The sequence below is a fragment of the Anser brachyrhynchus genome, assembly GCF_964034855.1.
Source record: "Anser brachyrhynchus genome assembly, chromosome: Z".
Taxonomy (NCBI): domain Eukaryota; kingdom Metazoa; phylum Chordata; class Aves; order Anseriformes; family Anatidae; genus Anser; species Anser brachyrhynchus.
The window spans coordinates 78,440,245-78,454,151 of NC_137697.1; the positions used below are offsets into that span (position 1 = coordinate 78,440,245).

General features: G+C 46.2%; 1 protein-coding gene across 7 annotated transcripts in view; it reads left to right on the forward strand.

Annotated features, from left to right (window-relative positions):
- Window positions 1–748: 748 nt before the first annotated feature.
- Window positions 749–13,907, forward strand: part of RHOBTB3 (Rho related BTB domain containing 3) — a 28,465-nt gene continuing 15,306 nt past the window's right edge. For 3 of the 7 annotated variants that reach the window (XM_080573724.1, XM_080573725.1, XM_080573726.1), the window contains exons 1-4: window positions 1,250–1,547; window positions 9,255–9,447; window positions 11,711–11,859; window positions 13,406–13,517. In XM_080573724.1, coding sequence (XP_080429850.1) covers window positions 1,296–1,547; window positions 9,255–9,447; window positions 11,711–11,859; window positions 13,406–13,517 — 706 coding nt within the window. In that variant the 5' untranslated portion in view covers window positions 1,250–1,295. Of the gene's footprint in view, window positions 884–1,249; window positions 1,548–2,875; window positions 2,974–9,254; window positions 9,448–11,710; window positions 11,860–13,405; window positions 13,518–13,907 lie in introns of those variants that run through there. The other 4 variants (XM_080573723.1, XM_080573727.1, XM_080573721.1 and 1 more) reach the window with 4 other exon arrangements.

Sequence of the window (13,907 nt, forward strand, 5' to 3'; positions counted from 1 at the left end):
TCTTTTCTTTTCTTTTCTTTTCTTTTCTTTTCTTTTCTTTTCTTTTCTTTTCTTTTCTTTTCTTTTCTTTTCTTTTCTTTTCTTTTCTTTTCTTTTCTTTTCTTTTCTTTTCTTTTCTTTTCTTTTCTTTTCTTTTCTTTTCTTTTCTTTCTCTTCCCTTCCCTTCCCTTCCCTTCCTTTCCTTTCCTTTCTTTGCTTTTTTTCCTTTCCCTTTCCCTTTCCTTCTTTTTTCTTTACTTTTCCTTTTTCTTTTCTTTTTTCTTTCTCTCCCAAGTGGTTTGAGGAAGGAGTGAGAAGAACCAGAGAACATTTTGGGCTGGAAGGGACCTTAAAGCCCACCCAGTGCCACCCCCTGCCATGGGCAGGGCCCCCTGTCCCCAGCCCAGGCTGCCCCCAGCCCCATCCAGCCTGGCCTTGGGCACTGCCAGGGATGGGGCAGCCACAGCTCCTGGGGGCAGCCTGGGCCTGGGCCTCACCACCCTCAGAGGGACAAATTTCTTCCCTATACCTCACCTAAAACTCCCCACCTTTGGTTTCCAGCCCTCACCCCTTGCCCTATCCCTACACCCCCGACACAGAGACCCTCCCCAGCCTTCCTGCAGCCCCTTCAGGACAGGATGACGGGACGCTTTGGGTTGTCATCTTCCATTTTAGGTTAAAAAACCTAAAAACCTGCGCTAACAACCGGGAGAACCACCGCTCCGTGCCGACCACCCCGCCCCCTCCCCACCCCCCGGGCCCCGCCACAGCCCCGGCCCCGCTCCCGCAGCCGCATGCGCGGGGCCCTCACCTCGCCCCCCCCCCCCGCCGCGTGCTGGGCGTGACGTCAGCGTGCGGTGCCCGTGACGTAGTGCGGGAGGGAGGGAGGCAGAGCCGGGAGCATGTAGGGGGCCGCGCGGGGCCGGGGGGGGGGGTCCGGGGGGTACCCGGGGAGATGCCGGGGGGGGGGGTCCGGGGGGTACCGGGGGGTACCCGGGGAGATGCCGGGGGGGTCCGGGGGGGGTCGGGGGGGTCCGGGGGGGTGGATCGGGGGTGCCGGGGGGGTCTGGGGGGTGCCGGGGGGGGATCAGGGGGTCGGGGGGGCCAGGAGGGATGCCGGGGGGGTACCGGGGGGTACCCGGGGAGATGCCGGGGGGGTACCGGGGGGTACCGGGGAGATGCCGGGGAGATGCCGGGGCGGGGTCGGGGGTGCCGGGGGGGTCCGGGGGGTACCCGGGGAGATGCCGGGGGGGGGTCCGGGGGGTGTCGGGGGTGCCGGGGGGTGCCGGGGGTGTGCCGGGGGGGTTACCGGGGTGATGCCGGGGGTGATGCCTCGTGATGTCGGCGCGGGTGCGGACGCGCGGTGCCGTTGCAGGTCGGTGAGCATCGTGGCGCTGGGCACGGAGCGGGAGGCGTCGGCGTCGGGCAGCGCCGGGCAGGCGGGGCTGGTGCGGAGCTACCTGCGGGGCAGCGGCCTGGTGGCCGAGCTGGGCAGCCCCGCTCCCAGCCGGCTCCGGGCTCGCATCCTGGGCGGCGTGCCGCTGGAGGTCCACGAGTGTCCGCGATGGGTACGGCGCGGCGCGGGTCCCCTCGGTTCCCCCCCCCCACCCCGGGGTGTCGTCGCCCCGAAACGCGGGGGCATCCCCGCTGGGGAAAGGCTCTGCTCTGCCCCCGAGGGTCTCCCCGGGACGGCCGATGCCGTGCTGGGGTCTGCACGGCTTGTCCTGACCGACGACAGACGGCTGGTGCTGCGGCACGAGGGCTTATGGCAGAACACCGAAAAAAAAAAAAGCAATCTCAAAATATCGGGAAACAGTGCAGCGGCCCGCAGAGGGATTTTTTTTTTTTTTTTCTCTGTAAGACTGAAAAGGCTCTGAGAAATGGCAGGTTCTGTTACCTGTCCTCTGGCTAAACGCGCTGCATATAAAGTCCTTTAACTTCTGCTGTGATGAATTGTCACGTCCTAACGTGATTTCTCCTGTCGGAAAGTAAATAATGAGGGTCCTGACACTCTACCGTGTTGCTGGAACTTTTGCTAACGGGTGGGATAACTTAATTAGGGGTACGAGCAGGTCGATGATTATGCAAGAAACGACACTGATGCTTTAGAATACGGCATATTTACTAACACCTGATTGCCTTCCAAAAAAAAAAAAAAGCTTTAACAGCTTTAACAAAATAAAACTCTGAGACAGTAATTGGTCTGAACTTAATAATTTTATCCTGAGGGTGATTTTTGCAGCCCTGTAAGGGAAACTTTTTTTTTTTTCTTTTAAGGGAAACTTTTTTTTCTTTCTTTTTCAATCTACAGGAATCCTACCAGTGCAGCAATACATGATCAGGAGCCTGTAATCTTAAAACTTCATTATCCAATTTAGCTATCATTCTGTTCTCTATTTCTCACCGCTTTTCCTTTTTTTTTTTTTTTTTTGATGGGATGTCTGATTTATTTATTTTTTAAATCTTTAAACATGCATTTCATCTGCATGTGTGCTTTGTTCAGTTCGTTGGAGCACAGCAATGAGTAGAAGCCGCTGAATGTAAATTAAAGCTGTAGGACTTCAAAGGGTGGTTCAAAGGACTGGAGCTTGGCAAGGGGGGTTGGAAGGCAGGCAGCGATAGCTGGAGAATGGTAGGAGGAGAAAAGTGTGCAGACCTAGATTAGAGATGCATTTTTCACGTTCTTATGTTGTTTTATGTCCATTTGACCTTGTAGAGAACAAGACTCTTCATTTCTGGACCCCTTATAACTTTTGGCCTTGAAAGACTATCTTGTTATTGTCTGTGGCAATATGTTTTTCGGCATTGGCCTTTTGTTATTCCCATTCTCAGCTAAAGAGGCAGGGGGCCTATTACTGGGAATAATGAGGAACAATGGGCATTTTTTGTTCGGCAGAAGACATCTCGGAGGGTTGGACTGGACTCCTCAGAAGGTTTTTTGTCCGGAGTGAAGCTGGCTGCTTGCTAGGAGGGAGCAGGACAGGACTGTTGTTGGTAGGCTGCATTCTTGAGGTTTGTTAGGTCGTTGTGGTCCGTGCAGGACTATTCTTTGCTAGCCCAGGGAAATACCACGTTACAGCTCACAACAATGACCGGTGGTGCCTCAGGTGTGGTTGTCGCTAATGTATCATATTCCTCACGGGAAAGGGTTCGTACTTCGTGCAGGGTACTGAATCCTAGAGGCAGTGGCGTAGTGGGCTTTGCATTGTTTCATCTAAGCGTAACTTCCATTTCAGCTAGGGTTTGTATCATATCTAGATCGAACCCACACGATCAAAGCAAGCCAGCGCTGCCCATAAGGCTTGGCAAGCGAGCACACTGGTTGCTGCAGGGTGGCAGGCTGCTCTTCACCCCGTGCACGCCTCCCTTCAGCTGTCGTGATGTGCCAGCACCGTGGGGGCAAATTTACCTGGGTCCCATGGCGTGGGTGGGCGCTGCTGTGAGACAGATCATGGCACGGGGTGTGTTTGCTGTCTTAGTGCACGTGTCCTGGCCAGTGTCTTCTGTCTGCAGGAGGGGTCAGCAGCTCGGGTGGGTTTGGCTGAACCCTCAACGCCTTGCTGCATTCCCTAAGTCTCTCTGAACGGGTTGTGTCAGGGTTTTCCAGCAGCTCCCAACGTGCTTTTTGCCGTGATGGGCTGGAGAAATGTGAAAAGTCTGGTCTGCGTGACGAACACCGCTGCAGTGGCATCCTTCTGTGCAGTGGCATCAGCGCTGCCCTGGGGTCCTGGTATTTGGTGGCTGGAGGTGGCCGCCAGACTCCTGAGCGAGTTTGAGCTGTTTTTGGGCAATGCTGCCCATACGAGAAGTATGGGAGCTAGTGACTTGAAAGGAGTAATTTGCAAGAGAAGTTTAAGGTTTGCTCTAGAAGAGGTTGCTTTGTCTGGCAAGCTATGGCTGTATCGGATTTGACAGTCCTGGGAAGCGAGTTGCCATTTTATTGGCTTGTGTGTACTTTGCAACTTGAGTCACTTTATGCTGAATTTTGTTGTTGTTCTGCATGCGTACAGGTAAAAACTGCAGAAAAAGTGCGGACCAAATCTGTAATATCTGATGGCCAGTAAATCTTCAGCTTCAGAATGAAGCATAGCATAGAAACAGCAATTCATATTTTGATTCATTTAGTTGTGATGTTGGAAAATAAATGGCAGGATGAATGGCACTGTGAGTCTACCACCTACCTGTGTTACCTCTGCTGTACTTTCCTCTCTCGCCTGGAGCAGTGCTGTATGGATATTAGAGTGATTCAGTCCTAGGCTGGGGTCTTACTCTCTTTTTTATTTTTTTTTCCCTCCGTAAGCCACCTGTCGTTGCTTTTTTTCCTAGGGAACGATACCTCCAGAAATTTGTTGTTTCCCCCATATTTATAGTCTGCCCAGTTTCTGAAGGATCTCTGACAACATCATGTTCCTAGTAGCAAGTACGTCAAAAAAAAGAGCAGCTGGAGGCTGAGGGGTGCCTTGTGCTTGATGATGCTCTCACAGGGCATCATCAAAAGCGCAGTGGGATGCGCTTTTTTTGCGTCTGCTGACCCACAGCCGAGCTGCAGACCTTCGTGGGGGTCGATGGTGCTCAAATATATCAACTGCAGTTTTGAAAAGGTCTTCTGTGATAATTTTTTAAGAACTGCTTTTCCACAGTCTCTTTCCATGAGTCTAATCACATTTTTATGACACTTTTTTTTTTTTTTTTTTATTCCACCAACAGTACTAATTCCTTGAATTAGTTGTCAGTTCATAATATGTGATCGTATACTGGTAAGTTATTTTTCATTTCTGTGGTCTTTATTTTTGCTTTTTACAAATATTCGTGCATTATTTTGTGAGAGAACCACACAGAGCAACGCTAGTCTTTGTGTTTTCTCTTCTTTTTTTTTTTTTTGGTGGGCTGGTGGGGAACAGGGATACATGTTCCTCCCGACAGCCATGGTGTACCCAGCGTGTGCTGGGGTGCTCGGAGGGAGCTGGGCTGCCCCGCGCCAGCACCGGGCGCTTGGTCCTGCTGGTGCTGGTGCTGCAGTGGGGAGGGTGGTGGTTCCCTAAAGGCGTTCATACATTGTTTTTTGACAAAGCAGCTATTGTCCTCTAAGGGGCCCATGTGATGGTCCGTAGGAGAATCACATCTTCGTTGCCCCCAAAGGCTTGGTTTTCGACTTTGCTGCTTGACAAGTACGATTTACTAGTGGAAAGGGTACCTTATGAGAGAGGTACGTAGCAGAGACAGGTAAGGGGAGAATACAGCTTCTTTTCTAGGAAGTCCTGAGAGGAACAGCAACAGAGCTACGATTATAACTGAAAAGGTCATATTATCATAACGCTAGCTATGCGCTTATTCCTTTTGTCAGTGGCTGTCTTGGGAAGTGGGCTGTGCCAAGAGCAGGAAGCACGATGCTGCTATGCGAGTGTCATAGATGGAGCCTGGAACTGAGGTCATTCCTGCTTCTGAGCAGTTGTCCACCATCTGAGTGAATTCTTCTGCCATTTCTGTAGGAAAGCTTTCCTAAAAGCGATAGTCAAGGAGTGCTTAACATGGCTAAGCCTCCGGAGATGCCCTGTCTCAGTGATGTACTGGGAGAGCAACATTTTGTCAGAGATGTTTTTGAAGAATTTTCCCACCATGGGAGCAGTAATCTGGATGGTCTACTCTGCATTTGATGCAAAATAATTGCCATGAGACCTCTGGGAACATGTCTTTTTGCTCCGTGTTTGTAAAAGTAACATCCATCCCGAAGAACGGACTTTGGGTGTGTGGGAGAGCTTAGGGAAACTGCAGGAGGGCGATACAGATGGGTTGTTGTGATGCTTTGGGTTGGCGCCTCCAGCATTGTTCTAGCTTCTTTGATGCGCTCCACACTGGCTCTCATCCTGGGAAGGTGCACTCCATCCCCACAACTCTGTCAACGTCGCCAAAATCCTTCTTAGGATTAGCAGAGACACACAGTGGTGGCAAGGGGTAGTGGAGGAAACCACAGACTCCCACAAACCTGCTGCAAGATGCAGCTGTGCACACCTAAGAACCTGCTGCAGCCTGCTCTGAGAGCCCGTAGGACTTTTTTCCCTAGCAGTTCGACAAAGACGTGTATTTATGCACCCGTGCAGTTGTTTTCAGTAAGGGTTTCACCAGGTTTCCACACACCTGCAGAGCTGGAGATGTGGCAGGGTACAAAAAGGGCACCTAGTGCATTACCCATAAGCTAATGATTAAGCTTTCTTGTCATTGTTGTTTTGATGTCAAAAACACGTTTTTAGTATCATTTTCAACAGGAAAAGCATATGCATTTTCTTGCTGTATCATACTGACCTCTTCACCACTGTTGTGTTACCTGCACAGGGTTGCAGTCAAACACAAGTCTACAAAGTGCTCTGATGAGATTCTCATCCATGGGAAGAGCCCTAGAGATGCCACTAGTTGGGGTTAGGTCTTGGAGGGTGTTCCAGGATGGTCTTTTACTGGATGATGCTCTCTTTGGAGAGCTGGGATGAGAGCTGAGGCTGGAGCAGTGTGTCCCTGTGTGTTAGATTGTGTTGTGTCCAGAGCTGCCGGTAGGGCTGATGCCCAGTTACGTGCTAGGGTTAGAGATGGTTCTTCCTTGGGCCATGCTGAATTCATATTCACCAAAACCTCATCAACCTTTCCAAAATCTTTCTTTGTGACATGAAATGGTGTCAAAGTGCATTGGAGGTTTAGCTCTATAATGGAGGCAGCTGTACAAACCATATACAGACGTGTGACAACGTGTAAATATTACATATTACATCCAGTATGAAGCTTCCACAAATATTTTTTATTATGAATGCATTCGCTTGTTGCAGAGTTTTTGTATATTTGTGCACCCTTGCTCTAGTCCCCGGTGGTGTTATTGATCCCCAAGATCTTAGTGATAGAAATGTGCAAGCCTGGGCTGAGCTTGAACACAAGCAGACAGAAGGAAATCGCAAAGCAACAGGCATGCTTTCCATCTTCTCTCATACGACAACTAAACATTTTATATTTATTTTGGACTGTATTTTATTTTTCATTAAACCTTTCACGTGGTAAACGTATGCAACCCTACCAAAATGTTTATGTTGAGATTTTCATCAGCTAAAAAGTATTAGAGCTGCCCCTTGAATGTTCTTGATTTTTTTCCTGGCAGTGTGATGATGAGGTGCTGTGAATGCCCATCTAGCTGGCTGTCTCAAAGCACTGTACCTGGTAGTCTCACTGCTACAGGTACTAAACTTGTGTTACTATGTTAACTTTATATATTCATTAGGAAGCAAGTGTGTTCTGGCTACTGATTTGGATGTTTTTGGTTTGGCTGGGCTGAGGTTTGAGGTTTTGCTGGTGCCTGGGAGCAGCCTGTGAGAAAAAGGCGTGGGTTAAATGTCAAACAAGAGGCTCTAGAACCCTCTGCAGTTTCTAGGGGAAATAGATATCTATTTGTTGTGAACCAGGAGGCAGACAGAAGCTGAAACACATAGTTTGAGCCCTTTGATGAGACTACACTATGAAATAGCCGTGTAAGGAAGCTAACCATCATCAATTGAAAGAGGGTAGGTTTAGATTAGCTATAAGGAAGAAATTTGTCCCTCTGAGGGTGGTGAGGCCCAGGCCCAGGCTGCCCCGAGGAGCTGTGGCTGCCCCATCCCTGGCAGTGCCCAAGGCCAGGCTGGATGGGGCTGGGGGCAGCCTGGGCTGCTGGGAGGTGTCCCTGCCCATGGTAGGGGGTGGCACTGGGTGGGCTTTAAGGTCCCTTCCAGCCCAAACCATCCAGTGATCCTGTGAAGTGAATCAGGATTGAAGCTGATACAAAGCTGGATTAGCAGAGCCAAGTTATTTTAGAGTAGAGTAGAACGGAACAGAACAGAAGAGAATAGGATGGAATAGAATAGAATAGAACAAGATTTTGTTAAACCATGGTGAAAGTTTTCCTTAGCCTGGGATTATAATAATCTCTAACATTTGACTTAAGAAAAATCCACCAATAGCAACACTTTTAAAGCTCATGTCAGCACAGTGAATCATTATGCTATAGCTATTCTTTATAACTTGTTAATTGTCTATGGTTCTCTTATTCCAGAACAAGGACACCTACTAAAGAAATCAGTGGGAACGCCTATTAGGCTTAGAGTTTATTTCTCAGCTTAATTATGTGTAGAGAAAAGCTCTGAATTGTGTAGGATGTGTGCTGACAGGCTAGGCAAATATTTGCCAGTTGATAGACTTCCAGCAAGTTCATACTACCTCTTGTACTTAAGAGTACTGCAGCTCATTCAGCACAGATTTGAAACAATGACTCTCTTGGAGTGATCCCATTGATTTCCCCTCACCCAACCCAAACTTTGAGTCACGTTCTTTTGTCTCTTCTTTTATGTCCATTTCCTCCTCTCTTCCACGTCTTCTGCGTTTCATCATTGCTCGTTTCCATTTTTTTTTTTCTCAAGATCATATTTTCTGTTAGCTTTGCTTCATGCTGTATAGTACTGTTCTGAAAGGTTATACTATTTTAGATTTTTTAATTGATTTTTAGTTCTCTGGAAAATTTCCAGATTTCTGTCAAGAGTTTTCAATTGAGCAGATGTGCAAGAGCCGTTGCTATTTCTGAGCTAGTGTTTGGTAAAGCAGAAATTCTGAAATTGGAGATGCCATGCAAGTGACTATATGAGTAATAACTAATATTACATGTAGATGCAGCACAGTTGTGATTTAATTCAATACAAAATAATTTTAGAGTGTAAATCTTACTTTTACAGACCAGAGTAATGACAAATTGAATGAGAAATTGAAAAAGGAAGGTTAGTTATGTAACATAAGTCCTTGTACTGAAGACATCAGCACTTGTTTTTGCTCAGAAGCTTTTGTGAAGCAGATAAAAATTACACTCAAATGATGAAAACTGTATCTAAAGGTTCATAAGTACATAGTATTGTTCTGTGTAACCCTCTACCTAAAATATTATTATGATTAATGGTTTTATATGAACTGCTACAATTTTTTACCACTGAAGTTTCTTTTATTTCCTTAATAGAAACATTTGAAAGTTAAGTATTTTAAACAGCAATGTTTCTTCATGCAAATTATATCCCTAGATAAATACTATCTGAATAACTTGTTTTGCAAACAACAGAATTACAGAGCATCAATTCTGGTCTTTGTTGCATGTCTTCAAATGAGATATTAGACTATCAGTTAAAAGCACTCCTGTAAGGTTTTGCATTAAATTATATTGAATAGTTCGTCTTTTCATTTATAGACAAGGGTTTCGTGACTTTTTTTTTTTTTTTCCTGTTTAGGATATATTTGACAGCGACTGGTACACTTCTCGCAGTCTTATTGGAGGAGCTGATATTATTGTGATTAAATACTCTGTCAACGACAAGACTTTGTTTCAAGAAATAAAAGACAGTTATGTCCCAATGATAAAAAAGGCGTTAAACCACTGTTCAATTCCAGTAATAATTTCTGCTATTGGTGCAAGAAAAAACTGTAAGTATCCGATCTTCTGAAGCAATAGTTAAAACGCCACTTGGAAGTTAGACATGTAGTAATTTCAGTAGAAGCTGATTGTTTTTCCAGGTTGCTAACAGAACAATTAACCTGTCAGAATGACAGTAATGTGCTCGTGTATTGTGGTTCTGTAGACTGGCGTGTGGGCAAGAACCCTTATGGTTAATTAACCCCAACGACAAAAGGCATCCTATCCTGCTTTGACCTCTTCGACGACTCTTCTTGTGGAGTCATCAGAGATGGGGATTAAATCTAGTGTTTAGGATTAAAGAGTCATAAATTTGAGTGTACGAGACGAGCTCTGTAGTTGTGAGCTCTCTCTAGCCCTATTGCAGGTACCACATATCCCCAGCATTAAAACTCAGCGCATCAGCCTGCAGCCACTGCTGAGGTGGTGGAAAAATCCTCTGCATCCTCTAGGGTGTCGTCAGAGGAGCAGAGACACAGCCCTTTGGTACCACACTGGCTGAGCAGGAGGCCCACAGCGAGGGCAGAGCACACTGACTGTACCCTGGATGTGTAGCTAGCAGGGAGGTGCTGCTGTTTCACACTTAAGGAAACCGCAGTCACACAGGTGTGGATTGACACCTCGGTGTCCTGCAGCCGACTGGGGCAGTGCTGGTGAGAAGATGTTTACAGTTTGGGTAGACATGGGTAGCTTTTGTCTGCTTATATCCTGAAGTAAAGTGAAAAAAAATAGCACAGATACTGACAGAATAACCGCACAAACTTCATTCTCTATTTCCAGGTGTTTTGCATTGTGGTTTTGCTGGTTTTCATACAGCCTGCTTAGTCACGGGGTCTGATTTTCTTAAATGTTTTCTTTCCAAGACAATGAGTACCAAACTTGTGACTTGGTTTTACTGTATGAGTTTGACTAAAAGCAATGTTTCTGAGCATCTCTCCAGCTAAGAGTAAGGGATGTGATTTATGAACATATCTATAATAATTTACTTTGTGAAATACATGTCATATTGCTTAATATTTATTTATATCTTCTGTGGACATAATGCTTAGTTTTGCCAGCATCTATTTATGTACCATTTTGCTCAGCGATTGAGGTGGGATTGTTAAAGAACTCTATAAGAGTTAAATCTTTCCCTTCTTTCCCTTTCCCTACTTTCCCTTTCCCTTCTTTCCCATTTTATTTTGTTTTGTTTTGTTTTATTTCCTTTAGTAAGTCACTAACAGCGATAAAATACTTTTAAGCTGTGATCTACAAAAAGGCAATAAGTCTGCCGTTCTAGAGGTAAGGTCCCGTTGAACTAATGCTGGGCTTCCCCGATTCTTTCCCTTCCTTGCGCTTGCTGTCGGAAGCACGGCACGGCCAGACTCCGCCGCTGGCGTTGTCCTTCCCCAGCCTCCCTCTGCCTGCCTCCCCTTGGGGGAGGCCAGGGGAGAGGCCAGGGCTCCCAGCCGCAGCCTGGGGCGAGACCCGGCCACTGGGGCTCGCACTGAGCCCCTTTGTTTGGGGGAGGTATGCGCAGGCCCAGTGGCTTGCTCGTACTCATTACTAAGATTTTAATCCTTTGTAGTAGCAAGTGCCGCTGCCAACAGAAACAAAAACGGCGATGTTAACGCATGTTGCCCGTGGGCCAGAGCAGTGGGAACAAGCGTAGAGCATGTGCGGCGTATCTGGGAGCGTGTTTTTGCAGGCAGCTCTTGCTGGAGTCGAGCAAAGTTGAGCCCGGGTGGCTAACAGGTTTTCATCAGTTAAACAGCACAGTCTTCAAAAATAGCTGCTTTGGCATAAAGATTTATGTAAAACCTGAAAATAAATCGTACTCTACTGTTACGTGTGTGCTCATAGCAGCCAGGACTGTTGGTGGAAATTTTTCCTTTCCTTGTCTGGAGTGCGCGGAGAGGCCGCAGTGCGACAGGCTGGAGGGTGGCAGCGACGCGTGGTGAGGCCTGCAGGCTGGCACAGCACGTGCCAACCCCAAACCAGCGTCCTGAAAGTCCTGCTCAACTTTTCTGCCTTGAATTGAGTTCAAATAGAATCCAAGTGGTATTTAAAGTAATGCTAGTGTAGGATAAACTGAGTTTTGCATAGCAGATGGTGTTTTGAACGGACTGCAAGAAGTTGTTCGTGTCGCTGTGATTACAGATTGCTTACCAGAAAATTGCTGTGTTTGACTGTTTTTTATTTTCTGAGCAGAACATCCTCACAACTGTTTAGGGAGATGAGTAGTCCGGGTGGTTGGACCAAAATGCCTTACACGCACCCCTGTTTTCTCCGCAGTGCCCTGTACCTGCCCGCTATGCACCTCGGACCGGGGGAGCTGTGTTACCACCTCCGAGGGGCTCCAGCTTGCTAAGGAGTTCGGAGCTACTTACCTTGAGCTGCACACTCTTAACGACTTCTATATCCAGAAGTATTTCGGGGGTGTGGTAAGTGATGGGCCGCAGGGCTCCCAGCATGGCGCAGTGTGGGCCTGATGGGCCTAATGGGCCTGACTGGCCATCTGTAACTGCCTCCTGGAGACACGAGGGAGGCCGTGGTGCATGCTGCAGGGACTCCCCGTACCCTTCTGGTGCTTTTTTCCTGCTCTAGCTTGATAGACCCCAGCTGGACAAGGCACCTTTGACAACCCGATGTGTGGGTTTGAAAGAGGAGACCTGCTTGGAGCTGGTGGTTTGAGCGGGTGACCTCCGCAGGTCCCTTCCAACTGTTATTCTGTCATGTCCTCATCTCTTTTTTAAGTTTTACTGTAATTGCTCAATCCCTCTGTTGCCGTGCTCATAAAATGAGGTCAATAAGATTGCTAAAGTGGCTGATTTTTTAGCGTATTCTTGTGGTCTCTCAGCAAACAGTCATGGCACTGTCAGTAATCCTGAGCAGAACCTGGGGTCAGTTGCAGTAAAGTCAAACAAGGCAGAAGCTCAAAAGCTTGTTAAAAATATTTCACCTTTAATTAGCATTTTATTTTTCCTCTATCCTAAATGCAGGGAGGTCCACAGAACAGTTTCAAACCACAGTCTTTCAGACTTCTCCATAAAATTGTTTCACATTTGCATTTAATTTTCAACCTTATGAGACATTTTAAGCTCAGGGTTTTGTTGAACCTTTTATTTACTTCCCTGGTAGCATTTGGATTTGAAGAAAAAAAATGTAGTTCCTTTAGCCCAGTAATTTCACATGGTGTGACAGTTGTCCCTGACGTATAAATGCAGTGTGCTTCCACGGGATTTGATAGTAACTTGAAATATCTGGCACAAGTTAGCCAGTTTTTATTGGATCCATTCATTCCCAACTAAAACCAAGGAATCCTCACAACATCTCATCCAAGCAGAATATTCTTCTAGTTTTCATAAAGCACTGTGCGTGCTACTGGAATGCATTGGGTGCTAAAAGTGTTTAACACATCCATTACCTAGAACCATACCACCATTTATGCCTCTTTGCTCTTTTTAAATGGATCATTTCGCCTGAGGTACATTTTTATTGCAGTGATCACGCTTGCTGTCTCTTGTAGTAAAACACTGTGCTCACACAGGTCATATTTTAACATGGCTTTTCCAGAAGGCACTATAGCATTGTGTGGATTGTAAGCTGCAGAGCTCGTATAGGGTTTGTTGTTTCTATCACTAGCACCTGATCATTAGACATTGAGTCTTATTCTTCTCTGCAATTGTGTAATTAGCATCTAGTAAAGATGATAAACTGAATATCTTTGTGCCTGTCATTTTTGAGAAGTTGAAACACAAGAGAAATAACCATCGCCATGTGAATAAATAGTCTTTTAAATTATGCTGATTTCAACCACCTTTGGTATCTTCTCCTGATAAGGAAGTGCCAGGACTCTGATAACCTGGGTGGCCCTTCCTAATGGCAGTAACTTCAGTCCTGCATGTCAGGTCCACTCATTGTCCTTAGTTTCATGGCTAGTTTGTTCTCAAATTAATAGGATTTGTTAAATTGCATTTCATATTTTAGTTGGAATATTTTATGATCCAAAGTTTGAATCAGAAGTCATCTGAAAAAATGAAGAAAAGAAAAAAGACCCAGAAGTGCCATCGAGTGCAACCTCCTCAGCTTGAACAGCCAGGTGCTCGCTGATGTATGGTCTCTGCTGTATTGTCTGCTATGTGTGTGGTGTTCTTTATGCAATTAATACTTTGTCGTAATTATTCTGAACGGTGCTATCTGTCATCAGCTATGCTGGTTATGATGCTCTGGTTGCATTGTCTCTTAGTGATAGTTTAATTAGTATAGGGAGAATTGTGTAGCAACATGTAACATAGCAATGGGTTTCTAATTTATTTCAGACACAAATAATAAGAGTCATTTTCTGGTGCGCTTGATGAAAAAAGGCCGGTGTACAAACTAATAAATGATTTATGTAAAAGATTAACATACAAATTATAAAAGGAAGTCATTACATAATGCTTTATTGTTCTACAATATCAACAGGTAATATTTCTATTTGCCTTAAATA